We start from the raw sequence: 26,621 nt of genomic DNA on the forward strand, positions 1-26,621 counted from the left end.
AAGCTAATAATAGTAAAATATAAGAAGGGGTAGCATAAAGAATAATACAATAGTGTAATAATACAATGCACAGCTTCTGAAGGTTAGAAATCATAATTAGTATGGAGAGACAGATGGTGTTTGGAGCAATGCAGATATCCTACATCACAACATTTGGATGACGAGCGGCTCATTAATAATTCATTGCCTGTTGTTTGGAGGCTGGATGGCTTCTGCCTGTTGCTGCCACGCTGACTACAGCTTTTCAGAGTGCTCTGTCAGCACTGACAGCTCGCCTTTTAAAGATACAGTTTGTGCAATTTAATCATTTTAAATGACAGCGTTTGAGAGTGTTTTTTGTGTGCGCAGATTGCGTATGTCACTCAGTGCTGCTGGTTTGGAGGCTGTGGAGAGCTGGACGGGATATTACCTTCTGCCTGATTGTTATATTTGAATTTTATATGTGAAGGTCAAATCAAATTGTTTCCACATGAAGAATACACATAAAGACTTTCTAAGCTTGTTATGAACAGAACAGCGTGCTGCAATAATACAAGACCTCAGTAAGCCATGGAGAATTAAATAAAATGTAATCTTTCTTATTGCAGTCACAATCTTTTTTTTGTTATTAAAATGTTTTTTTAATCTAATGATGCATATATTTTTGATTTATTTTATATATTTTATATATTATATATTTATTATATATATTTAGTCATGTCACATTAGAGTCAGAGTTTTTCCTGATGTTGACCATGACTCAAAAATCTCAGTATGAACCAGATCAGGGATTTAGAGACATGTTACACCCCTGTTAGTGTATGATTCTGAGCTCGAGTTACAAATCACCATCATCACTCCAACAGCTAAATCCTGCATCACCGGCATTGCAGTTAATACTGTTTTAACAACTTTATTTACTCAAAAGAAGGACACTTTATTCCCCTAAAATGCACAGCTATCTGTCTAAGGGGCTGGGATAGATCAGTAGGTAAAGTGGTTGCCCCATGATCGGAAGGTTGGGGGTTCAAATCCATTGAACGGCTACCGTGAGGTACCCCTGAGCAAGATACTGTCTCTACACACTGCTCCCTGGGTGCTGCACTATTGATTAGTAATAATACACATTATTATTAATAAAGCAACACGTGTTCGTTACCTTTATAATGTGCGGCCCAATCATGGTTAGTACTATCACCGTCCATAGTTTTATCCCAGGTAAAATCCTCAGGCTGTTCGTTCCTTAACCCTTTAAACCCTGAACCATGAAATAATTTACAGAATATTATTATTATTATTTATTTAAATGGACTCTTTAGTGAATCTTCTGATGGAATAGAAATTTGCATATACGAGTTTTAATTTCATTTAATCTTGTAATATATTTATTTAAAATGTATCATGCAATTTATTTATATTTATTTATCATTCTTTTTTTGAGGGGGAGGGGGAGAGGGGTCACTGACGATGTAGACAACTCAAAAAGTCACAAAAACTCATTTATCAAATATGACACACTTGACTGGTTATTTTGAGAAGTTGGACTCAGCTAATTTGGACTCAATAACTACTGGTGTAATGTACAGTAAACCTGTAAACCTGTATTTGAATTATTGATATATTTTGTTTCTTTTCTTTTTTGTGAAATCATAAAAAAATACATCTGAAATTGCTTGATTGCGTTACTAATCCTCTAAAATGTCAGGTTACAAAACATCTGCAGACTGCTGATGGGACCAAACGAGGGGGAAGAAAAGGAGGGTGAGCCGGAGAGAGTTGAAGATGTGGGGCGGTGGTGGTGATGGTGGCGAAGAGGTTGTCATGGTAACCACTTCTCCTGCTGCTGGGGGTGATGATGTAACACTGCCCATAGCTGGGTCTCTTTTCTTGTCCTTGTCCTCCCCACCTACGCTCTCACACATGCCTGCATGTGTGCGACGTGGAGGAGACACGCAGGGACAAAGCCAGTGTCCACTGACTCTACACGACCCATTAACATTAAACGGCCCCTTTGAGCTAAAACCTGCTGCAGCCTAATCTCTCTCTCTTTTTTTAATGAATAGATTATAGTTGCCTTTTCTGTCTTTTTCAGAACAACAGATGCTTGTAGTTTCAAAAGAATCCACTGCTCTTAAGATAAAACAGCCCTCTCCTCCCTTTGGTCTCCCATAATCGCTGCTCCCCGCTGTACAGATCACATCATCAAAGCTGCGTGTGTGTGCACTCCTTGCATCGTTAGACGACAAAAGGTAGAAAACCTCCGCATGGCAGTTAAAAGGATGTTGTAGTAACCCACAGTGCAGCCGATGCAGAGGATGATTCCTGCCACTTGAGGGCGTCGATCAGCTGCTGTGCTCAAAGGCAAAGAACAAAAACAACAGCTGGATTAAACACTTTATTCATAGAAATGTACCACAGGTTGGAAATATACATCAGTCGAAAAGAAGGCGTAAATAAGGATTAAGGTCATCCTTCAACATCTTCACAGGAACTAGTACGTGTGACATTTTGGCCCAAACACAAACCATCAACACAACCGCATTCATACATCTGTTTAAAAAGCACATCTGGGATTCAATTTGACATTTTCAATTATGTTTTGTTTTCTCTCATACATAAAAAAAATCAGAACATTTTAATGTCTGCTGTATTTTTGTGCTGTGTGATCCCATTCCCATCATTCACACCCAAAAAGCAGCAGTTTGTGATTGTCTTCATCTGTACAATAGCATAGTTTGAAGCCAGAGAGTTTGTTGTCTTCTTCTTCTTCTTCTTCTTCTTCTTCTTCAGGCTGCAGCTTCATATCTCTGGCTAAACAGAACCTCCACCACCTTGGGGTCAGCCAGGGTGGAGAGGTCCCCGAGGTCCTTGTCGTTGCGAGCAATCTGTCTGAGGATTCGCCTCATGATCTTTCCTGAAGTGGATGAGGACACGATGTTACACAGGAGGCAAGTAGAGGAAGATGATGTCGATTTATAAAGGTGTTGGACTGTTACCTGAGCGAGTTTTTGGGAGTGCTGGGGCATTCTGGATGAAGTCTGGTGTAGCGATTGGGCCAATTTTTTCTCTCACTGAGAAGAGAATGTAGAAAATAGGAAAAAAAAATCAATCAAAAAAAGAAACAAAAGGCTGTTTTTATTTTGGAGCATTTCCTTAGCTTTTTTCTCAATTGCATGCAAGTGGGGCGATCGTGGCTCAAGAGTTGGCAGTTCGTCTTGTAATCGGAAGGTAGCCGATTCGAGCCCCGGCTCCGACAGTCTCGGTCGTTGTGTCCTTGGGCAAGACACCTCACCCATGGCCTACTGGTGGTGGTCAGAGGGCCCGGTGGCGCCAGTGTCCGGCAGCCTCGCCTCTGTCAGTGCGCCCCAGGGCAGCTGTGGCTACAATGTAGCTTGCCATCAGTGGGTGGATGACTGAATGTAGTGTAAAGTGCTTTGGGGTCCATAGGACTAAGTAAAGCACTATAAAAATACAGGCCATTTACCATATAATAAAATAACTTACCCTGTAACATAAACAGTTGGCTGTAAATGAACTTTCATATTTGGCTATTCCAAAGCCAAATAATAAAAGTATTAAAGTACGATGTTCTGTTGGTGCAGAAACAGGAAGCATAAAAAAGTTGGGGAAACTTATTTGAAAACCCATGTATTATACCCTCAAAGGGTATTTTTTTAGTTTTTCAGTTTGTTTTAACTGTTATTAATTTTTCAAGAACATATGGAACATGCTTGAAAAATGTGAAATTTTACAGCATGTAGTTGACTTCGATGTCCTGAGTGATTTAGATACTATAATAAAGACACTTTAACCTTTTGACAAAAGTGTATCCCTTACTGTTGGTCTTTCTTGATAAAGAAGTAAAAATAAGAAGAAGAATTAGACCAGACAATGTCTTTTTTCCCACAACTGGGCAAGTTTTCTTAAGCTGTATTAATTTTCAGTCCTGCAAAAAACTGAGTACATCCTTACTGCTTCCATAGCAATTAAGTGGGTAAGTAGCATTTAATTACCATCTGATTGACCACCTCAATAAAACAAATTCACCCCAAGGCTAGCAAAAAAAACCAAAGAGCTGCATGTCAGAGAGTCCAGGCCTCGATTAATATGTCAAATGTTGAATGTTCTGACTGTACAGTTAGAAAAAGACTGAATAGGTATACCTTTGGTTAAGAGGAATAGCGGGAGAAAGCCTCTTCTATCAAAAAGAACATGAAAGAACAGCTTATGTTAGGAAAGTTGCATCTTAACAAATGTTCTTTGGACAAATGAAACCAAAGTGGAGATGTTTGTCCAAAGTGTACAAACCCCACATTGGGAAACAAAAAAAACACAGCACGAACACTTCGCACGAACTGTCAAGTGGAGATGATCTGGGCTGGTTTTGCAGTCACAGGACCTGGGCACCTTGCAGTTTCTTTATCCACCAAGAACTCTTTTTGTATATCAGGCCATCTGTCCAAAAGCTGAACACTTGGCTAAAATTGTCCAAGCACACCAGCAAATCCACAACAGAGTGGCTGAAAAAGAGAACAATCAAGGTGCAAATATCGGGTCAAAGTCCAGACTTAAACCTGATTGAAAGGCTGTGGCGGGACCATAAGAGGGCAACAAACCTATCCAAACCTCAATGAACTGACACAACGCTGTAAAGAAGAGTGGGCCAGGGTTCTTCCCAAAGGTACGAGAGATTGATAAAGTCTTACAAAAAACAATTATGCCAAGTTACTGCACAGTTACTGCTTAGTTTTTCACAGGACTGAATCCAGCAGAAGTTGTATTTGTATTTAATTTAACATTTTATTTTAGATCAAATGCAAAACAAGAGACCACTGATACACAAAGACGCATGAATTTTAGTGGACTTTAACCCTAATCAAAGGTCTCACCCAGTCTCTTGAGCTCATCCACCAGCGTGTGACTGAACTCCCTGCTGTCTTTGAGGGTGACAAAGCAGTAGAGGGACTCTCCCTTCACCTTGTGAGGTCGACTCACCACCGCAGCCTCCGCCACAGCCGCGTGCTCCGTCAAGGCCGCCTCAACCTCCGCTGTGCTCATCAGGTGGCCTGAGGGGGGGAAAAGATATGCAAGGCCATTGCAGAGATGAATAGCACAATTTCCTGGAGAGGCTAATAAATAAAAATGTGCTGAGGATATTTAAAGTTATTTATGTCAATTAGATAACAGCCTTAAAATAAGTTCTGAGGGACAGCACCGTACCTGACACATTCAGCATGTCGTCTATTCTCCCTGTGATCCAGTAATAGCCGTCCTTATCTCGCCTGCAGCCTGAGAGAGGACAAAACAAAACTTTATATGGGGTCTCGTGGTTCACTTTGGTGCTTTAGTGAGAAATTGTTCATGTTGAGAACTAAAACTCTATCCTGAGTAATCTTCAGCCTGGGAGTGATAGCCAGCTAGGGCTGATTCTTGGATCTCACCATCTCCAGTCACATAAAAGCCTGGGAATTTCTTGAAGTAGGTATTTTCGAAGCGCTCATGGTTCTTGAACACAGTGCGCATTATTCCAGGCCACGGCCTCCTAAATACCTGAAAGAGAGGTGTTACTGCCATTGCTATTTTGAAATTTTATTTGCATCCATACACTGAAGAGTTCAACGACAAAAAAATACACTTCTTCTAATTTTTTATATAATTATTTAAACTATTTTTAAATAAAATAAACGTCACATCCAGGAAAAATACTTCCAGAAAGCATAAGAAGGTGAAGAATGTAAATGAAAATGTAAAAAATCTAAAAGTATTTGATTACATTCAGATAATAAACATGCTGCTGGTTCATTGGCCAACATTAACAGTGAAACATCGTTTTCGTCTTCCTCTCCTCTTTACCACACATGTATTCGTTGTTGCTCGATACGATCACTGTGACAGAGAGAAATGAGGCTGTGTTGAATTGAAACTTACCAGATAACCCTCAGCTTCACCTTCCAGCTCCTCTCCGTGCTCGTTGAGGATGGTCGGCTCCACCCCAAAGAAAGGGAAAGTCTGAAATATGAGTTTTGGATTTAATGTGAGATAACTGTTTTGTTTCATTTAATAACTCCCCTGCAGCTGCAGCGTTTCTTCCAGATCATTATCTGGATCATAATAAGGAGAACCAGGCTGCATTTCCTGCCCTGCTTTTGTTAAATCATGCTCGCCATTTTCATGCGCACAGGGAAAAACCCTTGCATACCAGCACGACTTGAACTAATGACAGTCCTCACATGCAGGTATGTTTTAGATTTAGAAATGTCAGCGTGGAAGAACTGTTATCACTTACAGCAGAGCCTGGTTTCAGCGGTGTAGCAGCAGGTAGAGGAGTCAAGACATGACCTCCCTAAGGAGAAAACAAACATAAAATATCACAGCAACAAAGAGGTAATAAAGCAAAACATTTGATATGCCTTGTATATTGTTCACATGTTGAAATAAATTATCTATCAATCAATCAATCAATCAATCAATCAAGAATATAATCAATCAGTGGTGTATCTATGGGTGGGCTGGGATGCCTGTTGCCCACCTATGAAAAAGAAAGCAAGCAAAAAAAAAACAATCCCAGTCATGGCTTTTTTTAAAATGTCATTGATTATCAAAAGGACTACTTTCCTATTGGGCATTTTAAAGGTTTTAGCATATGCTCACTACAATTCAATTAAAATTATTAATACCTTTAATTCTTCTACTACTACAAGACTTTATATAGTGTAGTTTAACTGTTGTATTTCAATATTGTGGGAGCAGTGTTTTTCTCTTATGTTACTTCCATGTTCGTTTCCAAATATTTTATTCAATTTTATTTATATAGCAGCAAACCACAACAGCAGTCACCTCAAGGTGCTTTATATTGTAACGTAAAGACCTTACTGTGATATAAAGGAAAACCCCAACATTCAAATGATCTGCTACAAGTAAGCACTTGGCGACAGTGGAAAGGAAAAAATCCCATTTAACAGGAAGAATATGTGACTGGTTTGGGAAAATCCCGCATTGAGGTACTATATATTTTTATCGTTTTATCCCTATTGACGCATACCTAGCATCATCTTAGAATCTAAACACCTACACATCCTGAGAAGAGCTATCCCAGCTCATCATACAAAAGTTGTTTCAGACCCTGCAGTTCTTCTGAAGCGATACGCCTGAGTACGACTTCCTAATAACACCTCTGTAGTCAGTTTCTTGTTTCTTACCGTTTCTGTTTGCCAGAAGGTATCAACGATGGGACATCTGCTTTGACCAACCACTTCATAGTACCACTGCCACGCCTCTGGGTTGATGGGTTCACCCACAGTACCCAGAATTCTAAGGCTGGAGAGGTCATACCTGACAAATCAAAAGATTTCCCTTAGATCACGTCATTGAGTGGTATTTATCATGCTCTTTGTAGTTCAAAGTCTAAACTTCCTTACTGACAACAAAGAAGGAAACAATCTCACCTTCAAACTACAACTTCAGTGCTCTATGTTGTTTTAGCCTTACCATAATGTTGATACTGTGCTCTGTTTAAATAGTGAATTAAAATCTGACTTCGGTGAGACTTTGCATTTTTAAGCTTTCATAGCTGATAATTTTAATTTTTCATAATTGTCTATAATGACTCATTTTTTGCATGTATTGTTGAGAATGTTTGTCTAAGTAAGATTATTTTAAATTCTCTTGACAAATAGACTATTATTTGATTATGCTAAATATTTTCTATCTACAGTTCTACCAAACTTGTAATTAGTGATTTGGAATATTTCTTTTTGTCGCTACTGTGCCAACACTGTGTTCCGATTAATTATTAATTTTGAAAAATATTCTTATTAGTGCTGAGAGCTAGATGAGAGGATTGACCCTCCCTTCTATACTCAAATATGCAGCTCCAGTAACTAGAAGGTTAGCTTAGCTTCACACAAAGACTGAAAGCAACTCCTAAGCTATGCTAACTGGCTGCAAAGCTAGCATAGACATTAATCCTTATTAATGTAAACATAGTATATTAACAAACACGATTTCAAATATTAGTACATATGTTAACTCTCACTAAACAAAATAAATTAAGCCTTTATTTTATCACTACTTAGTAAATATTAAAAATGTGCTCATACTAATGCTTGGCTAATAGAGTAGTAGTTAAGGCATTAGCTTAGCAAGCAAAAGGTCGCTAGTGGGATTCCACTTGTGGGCATCAGGAATAAAATTGCCAAATTAAATGTGGTGGTACCTATTGTGGGAACTCTTTGTGACAAGGCAGCAGCTGAAAGTATCACATAGTTAATATTAATAATATGATAAATTAATAATCTGAAAGAGGTCTTTTGTTGCCAATGCTTACAATAAGTACTTGGCTAAGATGTTAAACTTAGCTTTAATTTAGTACAAATATGACAGTCTATCAATAGTCAGATTAAAGCCCTTAAAGTTTTTGTCATACTACTCAAGTTAGATTTGCTTAGTTAAAATATTTCGTTAAAATAAACCATTTGTTTGTTGTTTGTCTCTTTGTTCAGAGAAAGAAAAATCTATTTAAACACTCAGTGTCTTCTGTTTTTATCCTGTAGTTTATAAGAAGAGGTTTCAATTGTTCCCATATTGGGTCATAGCTCTAAATCTGAAAACACACTAACCAAATTGTTATATAAGAAGTGAACAAGTTGACGGAGGTCTTTCCAAATCAAGAGAGGCACCACATCAACTGCACCACTTCCCCAGTAAAACTGCGACCTTAAAGCCAAAATATCTTGGCGCTAATGCTGTTTGTAATTATTTATTTATTGCAGCAGATGATGTGTCCACATACTTCTGTAGTGGCTCTCGTCCATACTTCATCAGCAGGCGGATGGCTGTAGGAGCTGTATAAAACTTGGTCACTTTGTACTTCTCAATTACTTCCCAGAACCGGCCAACATGGGGGTGAACAGGGATACCTTCAAACTGCAAAAACATGCAGACACATGCACACGGAGGTTTGGTTTTTGTTTAATGTTCTATACATGTGACACCTTGCTGATTTGACTCACTAGGACGCTCGTAGCACCGTTTGCAAGTGGACCATAGGTGATGTAGGAGTGTCCGGTGATCCAGCCAATGTCGGCTGTACACCAGTACACATCATCGTGGTGATGATCAAAAACGTACTTGAAGGTCATCGACGTGTAGAGCAGATATCCAGCAACAGTGTGGAGAACACCCTGTTTCAAGTGAGCAAAAAATAGGTCAACAAGGAGACAGAAGACAGCAAAAATAAGGGATCTGTTAATGCTGGCAGAGGAGATGTGTATGGAGGGGTGTTTCTGTGTGCATATTAGTCAAGTTCTGTTTACACGCTCTCATAGTGGGAAAGCGAATTCCTGTTTGGAATAAAAAACAAGTGCCCATAAGGTAAACCATAACATTTTAAAGTTAAAGTTTATGTCTTGAGTGAAAGAAACATGTCTGTGTAAAAGAAAAATCCATAAATTCTGTGTTTTCTATAACAACGCACACACGCACACACACAAATAGAATACACAAATACAACAGTGGAGCTTGCAGATAACTTTCAAGGATTACATTTGTGCCTCTCAGCAACAGAAAACCATTAATTCTCACTATTTCATGGCAGATTATGTAAACGCTGGCCCGGTTAAAGTCATTATAGGCTTATCATTGTAATAAATAGATGCTGCGATTTGTGTAAATGATAAGATTTCCCTCATGCCTCTTGCTGTGTTTGTGGAAAAAAACTCGCCTGCATGTGAACGTCTGCCTCACCTTGGGTTTGCCGGTGGAGCCGCTGGTGTAGAGGATAAAGAGCGGGTCCTCTGCATCCAGCCACTCGGGCTCACACTCCTCAGAGGAGTCCCTCATGGCCTCATCCCACCAAACATCACACTGTGAGTCCCAGGGGGTCTGAATGCACCACAACAGGAGGGAACAAATCAAACTCATAAACCGGATCATTACAGCTGCTTGCCAAGCACACCAGCAGGAGTGCAACATGCCAATTTCAACTCTAATTTAGAATGCCCAGAAGAGCTAAAGGCTAAATATTTGGAAAAATATGACAGAACCATTTTTTTGGTTCTGAAATATATTTTTCCCCTTGTAGTTATTCAAATAAAGACATAAATATGTATATAGAATCGTTTTACAATGTGACAAATATGTGTTTGTCACTGTGTGTTCATTTTTCGAGCTGACGAACCTGTAGTTTGTTGCATGCACCTCCACTTTTTGTCTTCAGTGCATGGTGCTTGATGACGAGGCATTTGGTGACACTAGCTGACCCTCTAAAAGAGAAAAAAAAAAAAAGCAGTGAAAGGTAGTAAAAGCATAAAGTCTTTGCCTAATGGATACTGAGTGCATGCATGCTGCTCTGCTTTCCAAGGATTTGCAAATACTGGATTGGGGTCACATCTTGGTTCTTGTAGGTCGAGCGCCTGAAGTCCCATGAGATGAAATATTTTGTCATGTGTCCACAAGTTATTTATCAAAAAAAAAGTTTCTTTTTGGAAGTGATTACTGCTGTTTGCTCCTTGTAGACTTAACACAGTTCTTTCCTATATTAGGTCACTGTGAACAGCACAAATCTTGTATGTATACTTTGTGCACAAGATTAAAAAGCATACATTATATAATTTCAGGGGATCCATAGATGGGGGACCCACATACACGTAAACGTTCCTGAGCTTTATGTTTTTTTCTCATGTTTCTCAACTCTGTATTAGTATCACCATAACAGTAATTTAAGTAAATAAAGTAAATACTGTGATTTGATGGTAATTATAACAGGGGTTAGGGTTGGTATGAAAATTTGACATAAAATGATTTTTTTCACATATGGCCTCAAAGTTACCTCTAACCACATCTGTACCCCAGATACTCCCATAATCCTTCCCAGCATGCTTTGCTTCTCAGCTAACATTCCTCGTAGTCATGTTGCTATAGCAGATGAGCAGCTTGGGCCTCCCTGATAAAGGTGCTCCATGTTGCCCGGCAACCTCGTTAATGTAAAAGTCTTGCTGTATTATTCTTTAACATCTCTGATATCAGCTGACTGCTCTGTGTGTGTGCGTCTGTGTGTGCAATGACTCATATTCCAGGGGCTGACTTCCATTACCAGCTGCAGCCAGTGTAAATAAGGGTGGTTACTGAAATCTGGGAAAGTGTAGGCTTTGTAAGCAGGAGCTACCTTTCCCGGCACTTCTCCAGAGCCTCGGTTGCAATCTGCTTCAGGTTGATCAGTTTCTCTCCTCTGTAAACACCATCTGACAGGAGACAGAGGGAGGAACAGGTAGAGGCAGAGAGCTATGATGAAGAAGTAAAAGTAAACAGCAGGGAATCATCTTTGCAGCTTCTGGCAAAACAAAACATCTCATTGTGGTGCTGCCATTTGGCACACATGTTTTAAACAGACACATTAGGAGCTACTGAATGAGTGAGGACCACAAAAGAACAATGTACACATCAAGCACAGTTAATCAGTGTTTAGAATAGAGATTGGTGGTTTTTGTTTTTGATCATTTTTAATTTTGTGCTGAGTCCTACTTTTAAAACCAAAAACAAAGCTATGTTTGTTCCTTTGTATATCTTCATATAACCAGATAGTGAAACTCTTAACATCAAGAGCTTCTTTTGCAGGAATATCTTGGATTAACTTGGGCAGCATTAACCTAACGTTCTGTTTGACACATCAGAGCTCACAGAGAAAACTCAAACAGAAAGGCCCTGCAAAGGCGTAAACTTAAGATTGTCTTGCAGAGTGGTAACAGTGCTTACTAGTCAGCTACATCGTAATCTGATGTGTGCAAATGGATAAAATGTACAGTTTATCCTTCTGCCACACCTTGGGAAACGCAGGGACAGGACAAACACTTGGCTGCCTGAAGACCTACCTGCTGTCACCAGTACACTACTCTGGGCATCCACAATCCTTTCACACAGAGACTCACAGGAGAAACCTGCAAACTGAACAAGCAAAGAGAAAAACAGAGGACGTTAGATAACAGAAACAATCATTTCAGGAGCATTTGCACGATTTTTTTAAAGAAAGCACTTTTGAATTCTTGTTTTTTTTCTCTAGTGAGAATAGGGACCAGGTGAAAGAGCAACTGGAGAGGAGGAGGTGAAGAAGCCAGGAGTAGATGCAGTAAAGCTGGATGAGTTTATATACCTGGGCTGCTTTGAATCGGATCATCCGAAGCACGATGGAGGTGAAGAAAAGAGTGCAGGCAGGATGGAGACGGGATGAGTTGTTACAGAGTAAAATAAGATGGCAGCATTGACAAAAACACATGAGGGATAGAGGATATATTGGATAAAAAGGATGCTGAAGATGAAGCTACCAGGCATTAAGAAAAGAGGAAGATCAAAGAAGAGGGCCATGGGTGTAGTGAGAGAAAACATGGAGGCAGATGATCCACTTTGGCAACCCCTAAATGGAGACCAAACGAAGAAGAATTCCTGGTTTTACCTCCAAATAAAGTTGTTTTGATAATCTTAATGAAGAACTGGCTAAATAACTACATTTTAAGGCACTTGCGGCAGGTGTAAATAAGGTTTTTACACAAAATCATCCAACCAACATAGAGCAACATTTAATGTATATTTGGAGCTGTGTTTGTAGCAATTCATTCACACTGACTGTAGCGTCGTGTTTCAGCTGTACCAGATCTTGAGGGAAATAACTGGCTCTTGATCTGCCAAATTCTCCACTTTAATGCCTATCAGCTACTCAATAACTGTGTATGTTGCCTGTTTGGGACTGACTAGGTAGCAAAGGATGGCTGCTGAGAGAGTTTTTTTTGCAACTTGTTTCAATATAGCAGCTTTAAATGCTTTTTATTTAGTGTGTGTAAGTTATTTTAACTAACATGAGAAATAAATCACAATTATTAGGAAACATCATTTACAAATTTAAAACTGAGTCAGAACCCTTGAGCCAGACTAGCAGATGTTGCTGAGTACTGAGCCAACATATTCCTTTTTTTTTTAAAGGCTGGAAGTTGTAAGAAGTGTGGAGCCTTCTAAAATCCTAAACTAAGCTGTTATGTCTCTGATATTACACCGTGATGGAGCATGCTGCTCCTTCTCATCATCATTTACAGATTTAGAAACCTTGTTGAATTTTACATAACAAAGCAGACAGACATTAACTGCTCTTTTCTATGACTGTCATTCACATAGAATCCAGACAGGAGGTCTGGATATCTGGACAAGGTTAATGGTTCACAGAGCATAAAGTTTCAGTGTTGATGAAGCATTATGAATCAGGTCACTAAGGATTCTGGACTCAGCAAAATGTCACTGCATGATTGGCATTGGCTCTCCTGCAAGTTTCCATGGACCAATCCTTTTTGCTCATTCATGATTAATATTAGCAGTCACGGGATAATCTAAAAGGCTGGCGCTGTCCCAAAGATTGTTATGTTGCCATGCCAAGTGTTGTTCCTGTCGAAAGTAAATTAATCAGATCAAAACTGAGAGTTGGACGATATACAACAATGACTAAGCAAAGACAAGGTCACTTATATCTAACTCTGCCAGCCTTTGCGAGTTATAAAAAGCGCCCACTTTGGAGTCACATTCTAGAGTTATTTTAAGCAGAGCTACTAACCTTTGCATGGAAGAGCAAGGTTAAATATCTAAAAGAGTGTTGGCTTGCTTGCAGAATTGCAGTGACTCTAGTGCCTTCTCAAACTGGAAACAGCCAGCAACTGTCTGACCTATATACTAAGTGCAGGTGCTGCTGGTGCTGTGTTCATGTAGAAGACAGCTGATAAACTACTGGAGCAGGGCAGTCTGCACTAACAGAAGCAACAGCTCGGGTTCAGACAATGTTTTCTTGTGGAAATCAGAGCAGCAAGAACCAGCAGCCTACTTTCTGACAGTCTGCAAAAATGCACCATGCAGATGGCACATATGATATTAGAGAATGCTGGACAGGAAAAAAAGACTTTTCAGTTTTGTAAAATTGTTGCATATGGTGCATAGTCATAATAGTACTTACCACAATAGAGTGAACAGCACCTATCCTGGCACAGGCCAGCATTGTGTACACAAGCTCTGGGATCATCGGTAGGTAGATAGACACTCTGTCTCCCTTTTTCACACCTTAATAAAAATATATATACATATAAAACAAGTTACTGCCACTCTATCTCTGAAACTAAGTTTGTCAGCAAAATCTGTAAAGCTATACTTATGTATTATAATCATGGACTAAATAATTATGGACTAATCGTGGACATGACCATAAGCTCAGGTTCTCACCCATTTGCTTCAGCACGTTAGCACAGCGGCAGACATGGCTCAGCAGCTGGCTGTAGGTGATGGCCATTTGATGATCAGGTGAGTTTCCCTCCCTGATAAGACAGCACACAAGAGAGAAACTTTCAAATGTATAAATGTATTACAAAACCTGTCTGTGATTCTACAGAGGTCTCTTCGTCTGTTTTGGTAAACAATTGCACACAAAAGTACTTTCCCACTTTCCCCAACAGTGTTGTCCGGTGAGTTCTTTGAGTTCACAGTAGAGATAACCTGTTCCTGTTTTTGCTAAGTCTATATTAGGCTTGGATGTTTGTCAGGATAGTTATTTGGAAAACAATTTGGCACACTTGAAGGGGCAGCAGAAAGCATGGTACCAAGCCAAATGGGAATGATGAAATAAATGACTGCACAGATGAAATTCTGCAACTGAGAAATGACTTCAAGATGTGATAGCAAATGTTGTAACTCAGCTCTATGTGAAATAGCCTGCATATATGTTGTCAAAGTCTTTATTTATTTTTGGGAAAATGTACAGCAGAGCAAACCAAATTCAGACATGGCGTTCCGCAGGGGTCGATCATGAGACCTCTTTAATTCCAACATTTATATGACTCCACTTGCCAAAATATGAGATAATCAAAATTTCCCATATTTAATCTATACCAATCTATACAAATACTATAGAAGCAGATTACTTTTCATATGTGTTTATTTTTGATTTGTCACTTAAACTTCTTTCACGGCCCCAGATTTTTGTTGAAATGGCACTCTTTGCAGCATTTTTGCTGTTCTATTTTTAAAAAAATAAAATAAATTTTTGCATTCTTCTACCAGTTTAGACAGTTGTTCAAATTATACTTGGACAAAGCGTGAGCTAAAGTCACATGAGTGATCAACTGTTGCTCAAAACAAACCATGTGGAAATTGATAACTTGTCACCACAGCTGATAGTTATAGTTTCCTTACAGAGTGTACTAAAATAGTCACGGCAAACACGTGAGCAGGTATATCATACAAGTGCTTTGTTTGAGTGTAAATAGCATTAATGCTCTCCTACAGGTGATTTCCAGTATGCCAAGTTCCACTGAACCCTTACATTGCTGAGCGTGCAGAACAACCTTCCTGCTTGCTAAGCTTAAACAGCTGACAGAGCAAATAATAACTGTCATAATATAATAGTAAAACATCATAAAGTAGAGGCTTTATTGTAATATGACAAGGACGTGGGGTCATCAGCACGCAACTGCAGGTTCAAATCATTTAAATGACTTAAAATTTAAAGCTAGAATAAGTTTAAAAATGTAATGTGTGTACATTCGTCTATCAAGTGAAGTTAGTTGCTCTAGTTAGACTTTTTGTAGTTGATTAATCAAATAGAAATAGATTTTTGCATTATAAAACAATAAGAAATTGTTGGACAGATAGTGTATAAAATCTGTAAATTTTTATCTTCTGCTTCTGACAGGAAGAAGAAGCACTGCTGTAGTGATGTGCGCTGCCTGTGGTTTGTTTTGGTGTTCTGGGGTCAGCACAGGGGACACAGCAGTTGTTTTTGACTGGAATACTTAGCATAACTCCAGGCAGCATTTCCCATCATAGCTATTATTTCCTCTGGGGGCATGCTGGTGCTTACCAGTAATAGGCAACCTTTTCACCAAGGCTCCCCTCCCTCACATGTCTGTCCAAGACATTATAGCACATGTTGGTTTTGGCTCCCTCCATGTATTTCACATAAACGCTCCCTTTCGTCACATCGAAGTTGTATTGCAGCATCGGTGCTGTTGCAGGCTTCTTCCAGAAGAACTCATCAGCAACCTCTTTCCAGAAAGCTAAAACAGACGATACCTTTTATCAGTGTTATGGGATGCAGATAAGGCAGATTAGCACAAAGAGATACTGTATGCAGACAGGCTCAAAGAGATATGAATGGCAAGGAAGGGCTGCAAGTGCTGCACTAAAAATACAGACAAGTTTGACCTACCTTCTGGATTCTCCAGAGACTTTTGGTACAATGCCAGATATGAGTTAAAGTCAGGCACATGAGCATCCTTCTGCAGGTCATTAAGAGGGCAGTACATTTTGTCCTGAGACTCAGGAACAACCATTTTGGAAGTACAGATGCAGACAGGCCTATATCATTGGAGAGTGAGTCAGAAAATGGTATAATCTGAGTCCCTGCTGGTCTGTCTGAATCCTCCTGGGTGAGGTAAGAACACTACAAGGCCTGTACTGAACCAACACAATTCAGCATGCAGAAAGACCCACCCCTAATCCCTGATCTGCAGGCTCTGGCTCAGTCTGCTTAGAGTCAGGGCAGCCAATCAGCTCATGGAGTGCAGCACTCCCACTTTTTCATTGGATGAGCCATCCCTGGCCTGCTGATCACATTATGTTTCTAAGCAAGTGGGTGGTGGAGGAGGACAAGGAGGCGTCTACCCCCAGCAGGATAAATGCTGCGGATTCAGGCAAACATTTTTTTGAAGGGAGGAGACTGATGGGTGATGTTGGTGAAAAGAAGAAAATAATAATAATAGAGAGGTATGCAACAATTATTCACTTTCAGAGTAAACAAACCCTGCCCAATCCCCAATGCATGTCTGCTGTGAGAGACAGCTCCTGAATCCTTTTAACACTAACATTTAATAAAACTTAGTCTTTTAAAACATAAATTGCTTATGGGAAAGCTCACTGTAAAACCCCTGCTTCCACCCTGCTTTGCTTTAATCCTCTGACATTGCAAACATAGCACAGTTAAAAAAAATATCCTTAGAGAAAAGAAAACAATATTCCACTAACAAAACACATGTGAAAAACTTAAAAGAACCAAAAACAAATACAGAAATAATAAAAATATTTTATACTCGGTAGAAAATAAGTCATAACAATTTAACCTGAGACAAATTATTATTCGCAATTATATAATGTCCGCTTCTACTTTCAGCTGCTCCCTTTAGGGGTCGCCACAGCGTTTTATCTTCCTCTCACCCTATCCCGCCTATGTCACGTCAACATTCTCCCTGTCCTGCTTCACTGCATCCACGAATCGCTCTGCTGATGCAGTGATTTCCAGTCTTGTTAATCCTGGTCACTCCCAACGAGCATCCTCAACTCTGACACCTCCAGCTACCTCCTGTCTTTTTGTTACAAACACCGTCTTCAAATACTGCAGGTCTCACCACAGTCTTTTTCATTCGTGCACATGTGTTCTATTCTGACTATAATTCATTTTCCCTGGAGTGCATACCTCCACTTCTCCAGGCTTTTCCCACCTGCTACCAACTCTCACTACATCAGAATATACGAAGACTCCTGACCTCTGTCTGTCAACCTGTTCATCACCACAGCAAACAAAAAGAGGCTCAGAGAGATCCCAGACGTAATCCCACTAAATGTATATCAGTATTTTTACTGCAGTATGTTGTCTTTTTAATGAGCACGTTTATTAAAGTAATATTAGATATTACTTAAAAGTTTGTTGTGAAGCATTTTGTATAATTTTGTTTGACCGTTTTTACTGCGTCTTTATTTCTTGTACTCTTTAATTTAAAATATGATAACAGAAAAACAATGTTCATTATATATTTGCATAATTTTGTTTTTTGAATGTAGAAGAAATTTTCGCAAACACTCAACGTTGACTGACTTTGAGCTCCAACTTGAATCTGGGATCGATTAAGCGCAGAGACGTACAGACGTCACGTCGTGCGTCAGACAGTATGCATCGAACCTGAGCGCGCTTGTGTTGATGGTGGCTACCGCTGTCCCGTTCATTTCCTAACGCACCGGGACCAAACTTCAAGCGACAAGATGTTTCTGTCTGCTGCTGTTCGCTCTGCAGTGTCGCAGGCGGTACGGTTGTGATTTTTTATGGATCTGGGGAAAGGTTTGGGTGCAATTTTCGATAACTTGGAGAAAAAAAAATGCTATGACTCTTCACAAGGGCATGCAGTGGAGGCCGCTCAGCAAAATGACGTTGGGTAACACTAGCATGCTAGCTAAATTAGCTTTCTGCTGTCAAACTTTTAAAAGGCGATCGCTGGAAAAATGTGCAGCGAAAGGAAAACATAGCCGCTAGAATGGGTTTTTAGCAGGCTCGTGTACATGCAGTTGGCTTTAACTTCACCCTATATAACTGCTTGCATGGCTACTGTAAATTCACAGTATGGGAAAACACAGCAATATTAATCACTTAATATTAATCTAGCTGGAAACTTGGATCAGATAACACTGTTTACAATTTACATAAAGCAATGATTTACGTAAAAGTGGCTCAGCACAAGAAGTTTTGTGTATAATAACAGCTTGCAAAAGCTTTAGATCTGTTAAATATCAATTATACTGCAAAGTTTCTACTAGTAAAGTAGTAATTCTACACATTTGTTACTGTACATGTACTTAAGCTATCTAAGGTATTCACTATGCAGAATGTCACATTTCACAGTCATACACATCGTACTATCAGATCATAAATTTTGATTATATAAGTATAATCACTCCAACATTGCAACTGGGACTCATTTTAATTGTTTTATATACAGCTGTGCAGCTTAAACTTTAATAATAAGGCATAATGTGTTACAAGATGTATATTTAATATTATGGTGATGTAGAATTGTTCGCAGCTTCAGATTTCAAGAAAATTCAGTAGTATAAACGTAGTACAATTAATTTCTAAATATAGTGGACTAGAAATATAAATCTATAGATTTGGGGTTATTAAGTTTTCATATCTTCTTTCGGACTAGTGGGAAACGTTAAAATATACACGAAGAGGTTTATTTTACACAACTTTACTCACCTTTACACTATTGTGTCATACTTTATGTAAATAAGATTTTCCAGTAACAAACATTTTAGTTTAATTCCACTTCATCGCTTTAGAGGAAGATTTCTCAAAATAATTTTTTCTCATACTAGAAAACAAAAATCTTGACTTTAGGCGCAAACTAGGGCTGGGCGATATATCGAGTTTAAAAAAAAAAAAAAATTGATATATTTTTATACGAGATATAAGATGTGAAAATATCGTTTATATCGATATAGTATATGTTACGTTTTAATTATACTTGTGGAGCAAGTTTGCCTCTCTTTCGTCCACTTTTGTCTCTACGCAACGTTACTCTGGCTCGCCTCTCCTTCACTGAACACAACTCCTCCTCCCCCATAGCTTCACCTACAGGCAGCGACAAGATGGACACGGCAAATCTCCGTTAACGAGTTACTGCGCATCGCCCCGTGCGTGGAGCTGGACGGCGTCAACGTGTTAACGACCTAACCACGCTAACGCCATGCAGCCCAGAGGGGCTGCACAGCCTACAATCCTTGCATTTTCTCAAAAGTTGACAGCGCGCCTGATGTATGAATTCTGGTTGTGCTTGATGACCGCGAACCGATTTTATGTGGAACACAGCGCTCAGCAATCTGTCAAAAATGTTTGAGTACGACTTTGGTAAACTACGGAGCTGTGGAGTAATACGTACTGTGCTTCAACGTAATATTACCGTACTTTGTGTGTATAAGGACCATAAATGACACCTGTTCAGAGTCATGGTTACATTTCAAACTCCAGGCTGTCAGTCACGCAGTAGAACTTGGGAATAGAGCAGCTGTGAAATCTGTCGTTGTTATTATGCTCAGCGTCCTTTAGTTTACATTTTGACTGCACAATTGTGAGCTTTTTGTTATGCACAAAAACAACATTGTTTTAGTTTATTTATGGAGCATTATTAATTAACAAATGCTCATAATATATTTTTGAGTAATTTTTTCATGTACACCTATGCTGTATGTTAATAAAAGTGCCTGTGTGACATCTGGGAAACAGCTTTAACTAAGAACTCTCTTTCTGTTCTTACTTTATGGAATAAAAAAATATCGAGATATATATCTCATATCGCCATCCAGCTAAAAAATATTGAAATTTGAATTTTGGGTCGTATCGCCCAGCCCTAGCGCAAACCTTCCATTTTATTGCTGTATGTATTTTAAAGTTTTATTAATAGTATAGTTGTGTACAAATCAAGGCAGGCGCAGCAGTCACTATAAATTTGACCTTTTACATTGAGCCAGTCAGTCAACAATTACCTACAGTCTTTAGTCTTGCAATCTTTGGGTCATTGATGTGAGATTCATATTTTATTATGTCTAAGTGCATCAGTTCTGTTTAAAATATGACTTGAAGGAGTTTAATCTACAGACTAACATTTAAATAAAATAAATAAGAGGTTTCGAAAACTAACAGATGATCTTAAATCACAATGTTAATTTGACATCTGCAGTTTAACTCCTCCCAGTTCCTGGTTCATTTTAAACTTTAAACACTTCAAACTTTTTTACTCGAACACCTGTATTAACTTCCCAAGGGCACACATATAATTTTAAAATGAAATTTAAATTAAATAGAAATTAAGTTAACGTTTACTTCAACATTATCCTAGTTTTACATAAAAACCTCATGTTTTTGGTTGCACCACCTGATATTTTGGGGTTTTAGTTATCGCTGAACTAACACAACTTAAACTTGGGTCTTAGAGAATGAACTCCTGCAAGTCATGAATTAGATTCATTATTTTTAACATATGTTATGCACTCAAAAGTATTGCATGTAAGTAGCATGTTTACTGTAAGAAATGTTGGCATTTGAGATCAGTTTGAATTTAGCTCCATGACATCACTAGGTATTTTACCTGTTTTCTTCTGTTTTGTAGGCCAGGAGTCTGCATCAGTCTGCTGTACGTGCTGGAGCTGGTGGCATTTTTGTGGTGAGTAGCACTTTCCGTTCCTCAGTGCACAAAATGTGTAGAAGGTGACAGACAAAAACAGAGAGTACATGCGGATGCTGTACACGCTGATGCTGTACGGGCTTTTTTTTATACATTGTGTGAGCTCATCATGGTGGGTTACTATAGATCAGCAGCTCATGGAAAATTTTGTAAATTACAGCAACAATTTGTAGTCATTTCTAATATTATCTATATCTATATTACTACTAAGTTTAATTGTTACTGCTCATTGTTCAACGCAGTCAGTCTAGCTGTTACTATGTCACACTAACATTGTTTTTTTAGTTACACTGGGGCAGAAGTTCACTTACTTCTGCAATTTTTGTCTATTATTGGAAAATGAATTATTCATGTTAATACATTTTAGAAGGGTTAAGAAAAAGATTTGCTGATGGGCTTCATAAAACAGGATTAAACAGCAACACCATATCAGCTTTCTTTACTTGGTGTATGCATAAACAAATTTTCACAAGCATGGACTTTAATCACGAAACTTTTAGAAACTGTATTTATCCTCACCTTGTCTTATTTCAAAAGTGTATTCTGTCTTAGTGAGTGCTGCTCCAAAACCAGGGTTACACAGGTCACGGGAGAAGTGGGAGTCCAATTTGCATGTAACAATTGAGGCAGAACGATGGTCGGAATAATGTCAGAAATGTTTAAATGTAACCATTAATATCAGATACAGACAGACATTACAACAATCTCCATCAAACTTACATCACGCCACAAAAATTAAATAAATATAAACCAGAGTTTATAGAGCATTGAGGAGCGTTTGTGTTTTTGCACAAAGGTAAAGGCATTCTGGCATGAATTTTCCAACATTATGTCAAAGGTTTTAGAGCTACTCTTTCCATTAGATCCTCAAACATGTTTATTAGGGGATTTTAAAGGTTGGTACCCAATTACGAAAAAAGCCAACAGAAGTTCCTGGAACTGTCTCTATGCATTGTTAGAAAGTGCATAACCATTATGTGGAAGTCCGACTTCCAACTACCTATTTTTAGATGGATCTCAGAGATATGTAGATGTGTCCCACTTGAAAACATCACCTACACGCTCAGAAACGACTATAAAACCTTTGTTAACACTATACCAACTCCTTTATTGGACTGATAGGATCAAATGCAAAGGTTTTTAGAACTTATAAACCTACTGTCACCAGTGTCAAGTATTGTCCTTATGCTGTATTTTTGTTATCCTGATCTGTTTGGGTGGGTTTGGAGTGTGTTTTTGTCCATGCGTCACTAACTTGAAAATTTTGCACAAAAAAAAAGGCTCAGCCATTAATTGAAGACACAGCTCTGCAGTATGTTTGTGCAGGATTGATCCCAGTGGTATCTGTTTTCCAAAAGACCTTAATTTATCCAGGGAGGAGCCATTACAGCCACACGAAAACATCTTGTGATAATTTCATGCAATGGAAACTCTCCTTGGTTCCATAGTCCCCCGGTAGTAACATTGTTTTTAACCTGTGCTTGATTTAAAAAAAAATTCTTATGACACTCTTTTTTTAATTAATGCATTGGTTGGCTGCTTTAAATTAAAAAACAAAAAACATTAAATTTCTTCCCTCCTCAATTTTTCTATTGCACAAAGGAGCTTTGCTGCTCACAAGGGGGCAGTGTGTGCAGAAGCAGAAATAATAGTTGTCTGTGTTGAGTCTGTTCTCTCGTTGGGTAGTAGCACCTGTTTCCCTCTGGGCTTACATGATGAACTGTTAATATTTTATCAGATACTGTTTGCAGCTCACAGATCTGTTACTCACGCATGAAAGTGGTAGCTGTTAAGGAAAAATTCAGCCTCAGTAGAAGCTTCACAAGATTTAATATATACACAGATAATTATATACCGAAGACGGTTATGTGTGTGTCTGTTATAAATAAAGTTTAATCTACTTTAATGTTATCCTTATTCTTTTTTAGCACAGAGATACTCCTGACAACAACCCTGACACACCTTTTGAGTTCACTGAGGAGAACAAGAAGGTGAGCCTCGCATCTGTGTTGAACAGTATTTTTTTTAATGCACTGATGTGGTTTTCATTACCAGTAATAGCAGATAATTGCAGGTATTGATTTTGTGTTATTGTACAAAAGCTGGAATTTCTTTTCAGAAATACCCAAGTTGATTGGGTATTTCTGGGTGCCCAATCCCGGTCCTCGAGAGCTACTATCCTGCAGCTTTTAGATGCATCCCTACTCCAACACAGCTGAATCAAATGGTTTGATCTCTTCAGCATGCCATCATGTTTGGCAAAGGCCTGATAACAAGCCATTCATTTGATTCAGGTGTGTGGGAACAAGGATGCATCTAAAAGCTGCAGGACGGTAGCTCTCGAGGACCGGGATTGGGCACCCCTGGCTTAAGATGTCTCTAGCTTTATTTTGTAACTAATTTAGTAGTTATTTAATTGCCTTTCCACCTTAATACACCAGACACAATGTATTTTCCTGGTATTTTTGTAGAAAAAAAGCTCAACGATAGATGGCCTACCTACTACTGTACTGTACTCTACAATTATAGTATCATTTAATTCATGTACATGAATTATATTAGGACTATTTCACTGTATAAATTGGCCTTATTGTTAAAATAAAAATGGGAAATACAGTTATGGAAAAATATCTTTTTCTGTTCACTGTAGAGGATTGAGGCGATCACTTCAATGTACCCAGAAGGACACAAGCAAGCAGCCACCATCCCCGTGTTGGATTTGGCCCAAAGGCAACATGGATGGCTCCCTATTTCTGCCATGAACAAGGCACAGTCATATTTTTAGTGTTTTCCAGCAGAGTGATGCTCGTCAACACATTTTATATAAATTTTGTATTTCAGGTTGCAGAGGTGCTGGAAATCCCTCCAATGAGAGTATATGAAGTAGCAACGTTCTATACGATGTTCCTACGTAAGCCTGTGGGAAAATACTTCATTCAAATCTGCACGACAACACCCTGCATGCTCTGTAACTCAGACAGCATCGTGGAGGCCATCCAAAACAAACTTGGTAAGAGTGCTTTTCCATTTTATGCTGAGAAACCAATGAAGAGATGAAAACAGATGAAAACAAACTTTTTTTTATTGTGTATGTTTGAGATAAACAGAGACTGAGAACAAATGTATAAATATACAGTTGCCATTGGTATTCAAACAATATCAAGCTGTAGCATCAAACAAGATTGAAATCAAGCAAGGAAACTGTCAACACACTTGAGCCTACGTTACATTTAATAGAGGACAAGGTTTGTTCTTCAAGTCAACCATAGTGAAGTTTTACTCTTCCTTTTAACTCGTATATGTGGCTAACAGCTGTGGCACGTCAGGCTTTAGTGCTCGAGTTAAAAATATTTGTTGTTTTAGTAAGACAATCTGTAGAGTGTCAGTTGAGACTAGCTGAATATGAAGCGTCTCTCCATTTGGTTCTCCACAGGTATCAAAGTTGGGGAGACTACTCCAGACAAGATGTTCACTGTAATAGAAGTGGAATGCCTGGGTGCCTGTGTGAATGCTCCAATGGTTCAGATCAACGACAACTATTATGTGAGTGCTCGAGTCGTCTGTGCAGATGAACGTTTTAAGTAAATTAACCAAATTAGATTAAAGCTCAAACGAGTTTCACAAAGAATGTGTACAGAGCACCGTTTCTGGAGTTCTCCTCTCATGTGGAAAACTCTAAAGGAAATTAAGAGCAGGGAGAAAAAAATAGAGAAATAATCAGCTATAACACGAGTGTTTTCTTATTCATTATATTAGTTTGGAAAAATATCAACTTCTTGAACCAAGTGTGATGTCAAAATTTTTCTTTTTGGATTCTTTTGTGGTTAACCATGTGAAAATAATTCTACCATGGGACATTTAGTTATTGCAAGCCGAGCTGAAGTGAATTACCCAATTAAAGATGACTGTGAAGGAGGAATTCTCCGCAACACCTCAGCTTGCTGAGGTATCATCATTAGCGAGAAAAGGCACAATGTGTTAATACCAAGAGTACCTTGTGCTGAGGTTGGCATTTTCTTATGTGAATAATTAACACTCAAGCCATACACACAGCCTTTGGAGATTAGATTAATTCAGTCATCAATTACACATTTAGTTTTACTCAGGATGACACAGTTTGCAAATAAGAGCTTGAACTTGTGTCGGGTTGTTCAGGGGCTTCTAAATATGAAGGTAGAAGCAGCTTTGGAGCAGCACACAGGCAGTATTAATTAAGCAGACCACCCGATTCAGTCTTTGTACTTAAGAACATTGTGAGATTTGAAAAAAATGCCATAATGGTTTTGGGCAAGTCTATATCATTCATTTTTAACACTATGGTTCAGCTCTGCAATATCATAAAGTAGCTGTACTGTAAATAAAATAATTAATTAAAAAAAGCACTATTTGACACTTGTATCCTCTTTAGCACGACTTGGAAAAAAAGCTAAATCTGTCAGAGCTGGTTTGAACTTTACTGACAGTTAAAGTCAGAGTTATTATTGGCTATAGTTATTAGTGGCCATAAAAAATAATTGATTGGAAAACTGGGGATGCGCTGATCATGAAACTCTGGCCCGATACTGATGTTTAAAATAAGCTGAAGACGGTATATGTACTTTTTTTTTTTCCTTTTTATCGTTTTTCTGTTGTTGTTTACTTCCTCTTCTTGGTTTCCTCTTGCAGCCAAACCAAAAAAAATCTTCATTACAAAAATCCTTTCCTGTTTTAAAGTCGATTAGCTGTCTGTTATGCTGTATACTTTATAGTCAGGGAAAACTGATATGATACAAGAGATACATATCAGCCACTGATGCCTATAAATATCACTGCAGATGTCAGTATTCTTGTTTTAGTGAACAAGGCTGATATTGGCTCATATTGGTAGGCTCATAGATCTTACTATTGATAAATTGGTGCTGCCCTGCATGTCCTAAAGATCAACAATAAGATATTTTGAAAGTTGGGAAAAGTTGCTGTTGGGTGAAATACAGTCACTGACTGACATGGTCAATCTGACATTGATGTAGTATTTATCCATTTATTCAATTTAGAATAAATCATCATAATTTCCTTTGAATTACAAAGATAGTATTTAAAGTATTCCCCTGTCTTTAGAATATAATAGATCTTCTTACAGATTGGAGGATGTGAAAATCAAAACATGGACCATCAGATGACCAAAAGCTAAGCTGCTCTCATCCCTTATTCTAGGAGGACCTTACACCAAAGGATATCGAGGATATTATTGATGAGCTTAAGGCAGGCAGAGTCCCTCCACCAGGACCCAGGTACGTGCACAATTTGCATAATAGATTCTTATATAATTTTAAAGTCATTGAACTGATTGTAGATGAAGAAGTTTGTTCTTTTTCTATAGGAGTGGCCGATTCTCCTGTGAGCCTGCAGGCGGACTGACTTCCCTGACAGAGCCTCCTAAAGGACCAGGATTCGGTGTAAGATCGGACCTGTAGACATTTCTGGGCCACTCTCTGCTTGCTACAAAGGCAAGCTGTCAGTGAAACTGTTATGGTTAAGTCAGATATATTGTGTAAATAAATTGTTCCTGTACATGTTCTCAAGGTGTCAGTGTCTCACTTACATGGATTCCAACAAGGAAAACAAAACTGGAAACAT

The 26,621-nt window shown here is 38.6% G+C and overlaps 2 protein-coding genes across 2 annotated transcripts; one reads left to right on the plus strand and one right to left on the minus strand.

The window, feature by feature from the left end:
• Positions 1–2,370: 2,370 nt before the first annotated feature.
• acss2l (acyl-CoA synthetase short chain family member 2 like) lies at positions 2,371–16,452 on the minus strand. Its single transcript, XM_085377887.1, has 18 exons — positions 16,205–16,452; positions 15,857–16,052; positions 14,224–14,315; positions 13,961–14,064; positions 11,847–11,919; positions 11,144–11,219; positions 10,157–10,241; positions 9,724–9,861; positions 8,991–9,161; positions 8,771–8,904; positions 7,179–7,311; positions 6,266–6,322; positions 5,908–5,988; positions 5,421–5,529; positions 5,200–5,268; positions 4,869–5,045; positions 2,976–3,050; positions 2,371–2,893 (listed from the first exon to the last, which is right to left on the minus strand). The coding sequence occupies exons 1-18, from the start codon at positions 16,326–16,328 to the stop codon at positions 2,766–2,768; spliced, it is 2,022 nt and encodes a 673-aa protein (XP_085234013.1). The 5' UTR covers positions 16,329–16,452; the 3' UTR covers positions 2,371–2,765.
• A 1,497-nt stretch (positions 16,453–17,949) lies between these two features.
• On the plus strand, positions 17,950–26,555 carry ndufv2 (NADH:ubiquinone oxidoreductase core subunit V2). The gene is made up of 8 exons (XM_085377951.1): positions 17,950–18,072; positions 20,931–20,984; positions 22,934–22,996; positions 23,656–23,772; positions 23,847–24,015; positions 24,439–24,548; positions 26,199–26,275; positions 26,365–26,555. The coding sequence occupies exons 1-8, from the start codon at positions 18,031–18,033 to the stop codon at positions 26,456–26,458; spliced, it is 726 nt and encodes a 241-aa protein (XP_085234077.1). The 5' UTR covers positions 17,950–18,030; the 3' UTR covers positions 26,459–26,555.
• The last annotated feature ends 66 nt before the right edge of the window (positions 26,556–26,621 follow it).

This window comes from Diplotaxodon limnothrissa, linkage group LG18, assembly GCF_057381915.1.
Source record: "Diplotaxodon limnothrissa isolate DT_005_m linkage group LG18, D_limnothrissa_male_GT1.1, whole genome shotgun sequence".
NCBI classification, from domain to species: domain Eukaryota; kingdom Metazoa; phylum Chordata; class Actinopteri; order Cichliformes; family Cichlidae; genus Diplotaxodon; species Diplotaxodon limnothrissa.

Excerpts from the sequence above, each read along its gene's own strand:
- ndufv2 (XM_085377951.1), top strand. The coding sequence starts at position 18,031 with ATGTTTCTGTCTGCTGCTGTTCGCTCTGCAGTGTCGCAGGCG. Across the intron at positions 22,997-23,655 it reads TCACTGAGGAGAACAAGAAG|AGGATTGAGGCGATCACTTC; the intron begins GTGAGCCTCGCA and ends TGTTCACTGTAG. Across the intron at positions 26,276-26,364 it reads GTCCCTCCACCAGGACCCAG|GAGTGGCCGATTCTCCTGTG; the intron begins GTACGTGCACAA and ends CTTTTTCTATAG.
- acss2l (XM_085377887.1), bottom strand. The coding sequence starts at position 16,328 with ATGGTTGTTCCTGAGTCTCAGGACAAAATGTACTGCCCTCTTAATGAC. Across the intron at positions 14,316-15,856 it reads GAAAAGGTTGCCTATTACTG|GGAGGGAAACTCACCTGATC; the intron begins GTAAGCACCAGC and ends CTGTCTTATCAG. Across the intron at positions 6,323-7,178 it reads CCTTCTGGCAAACAGAAACG|GGAGGTCATGTCTTGACTCC; the intron begins GTAAGAAACAAG and ends TTTTCTCCTTAG.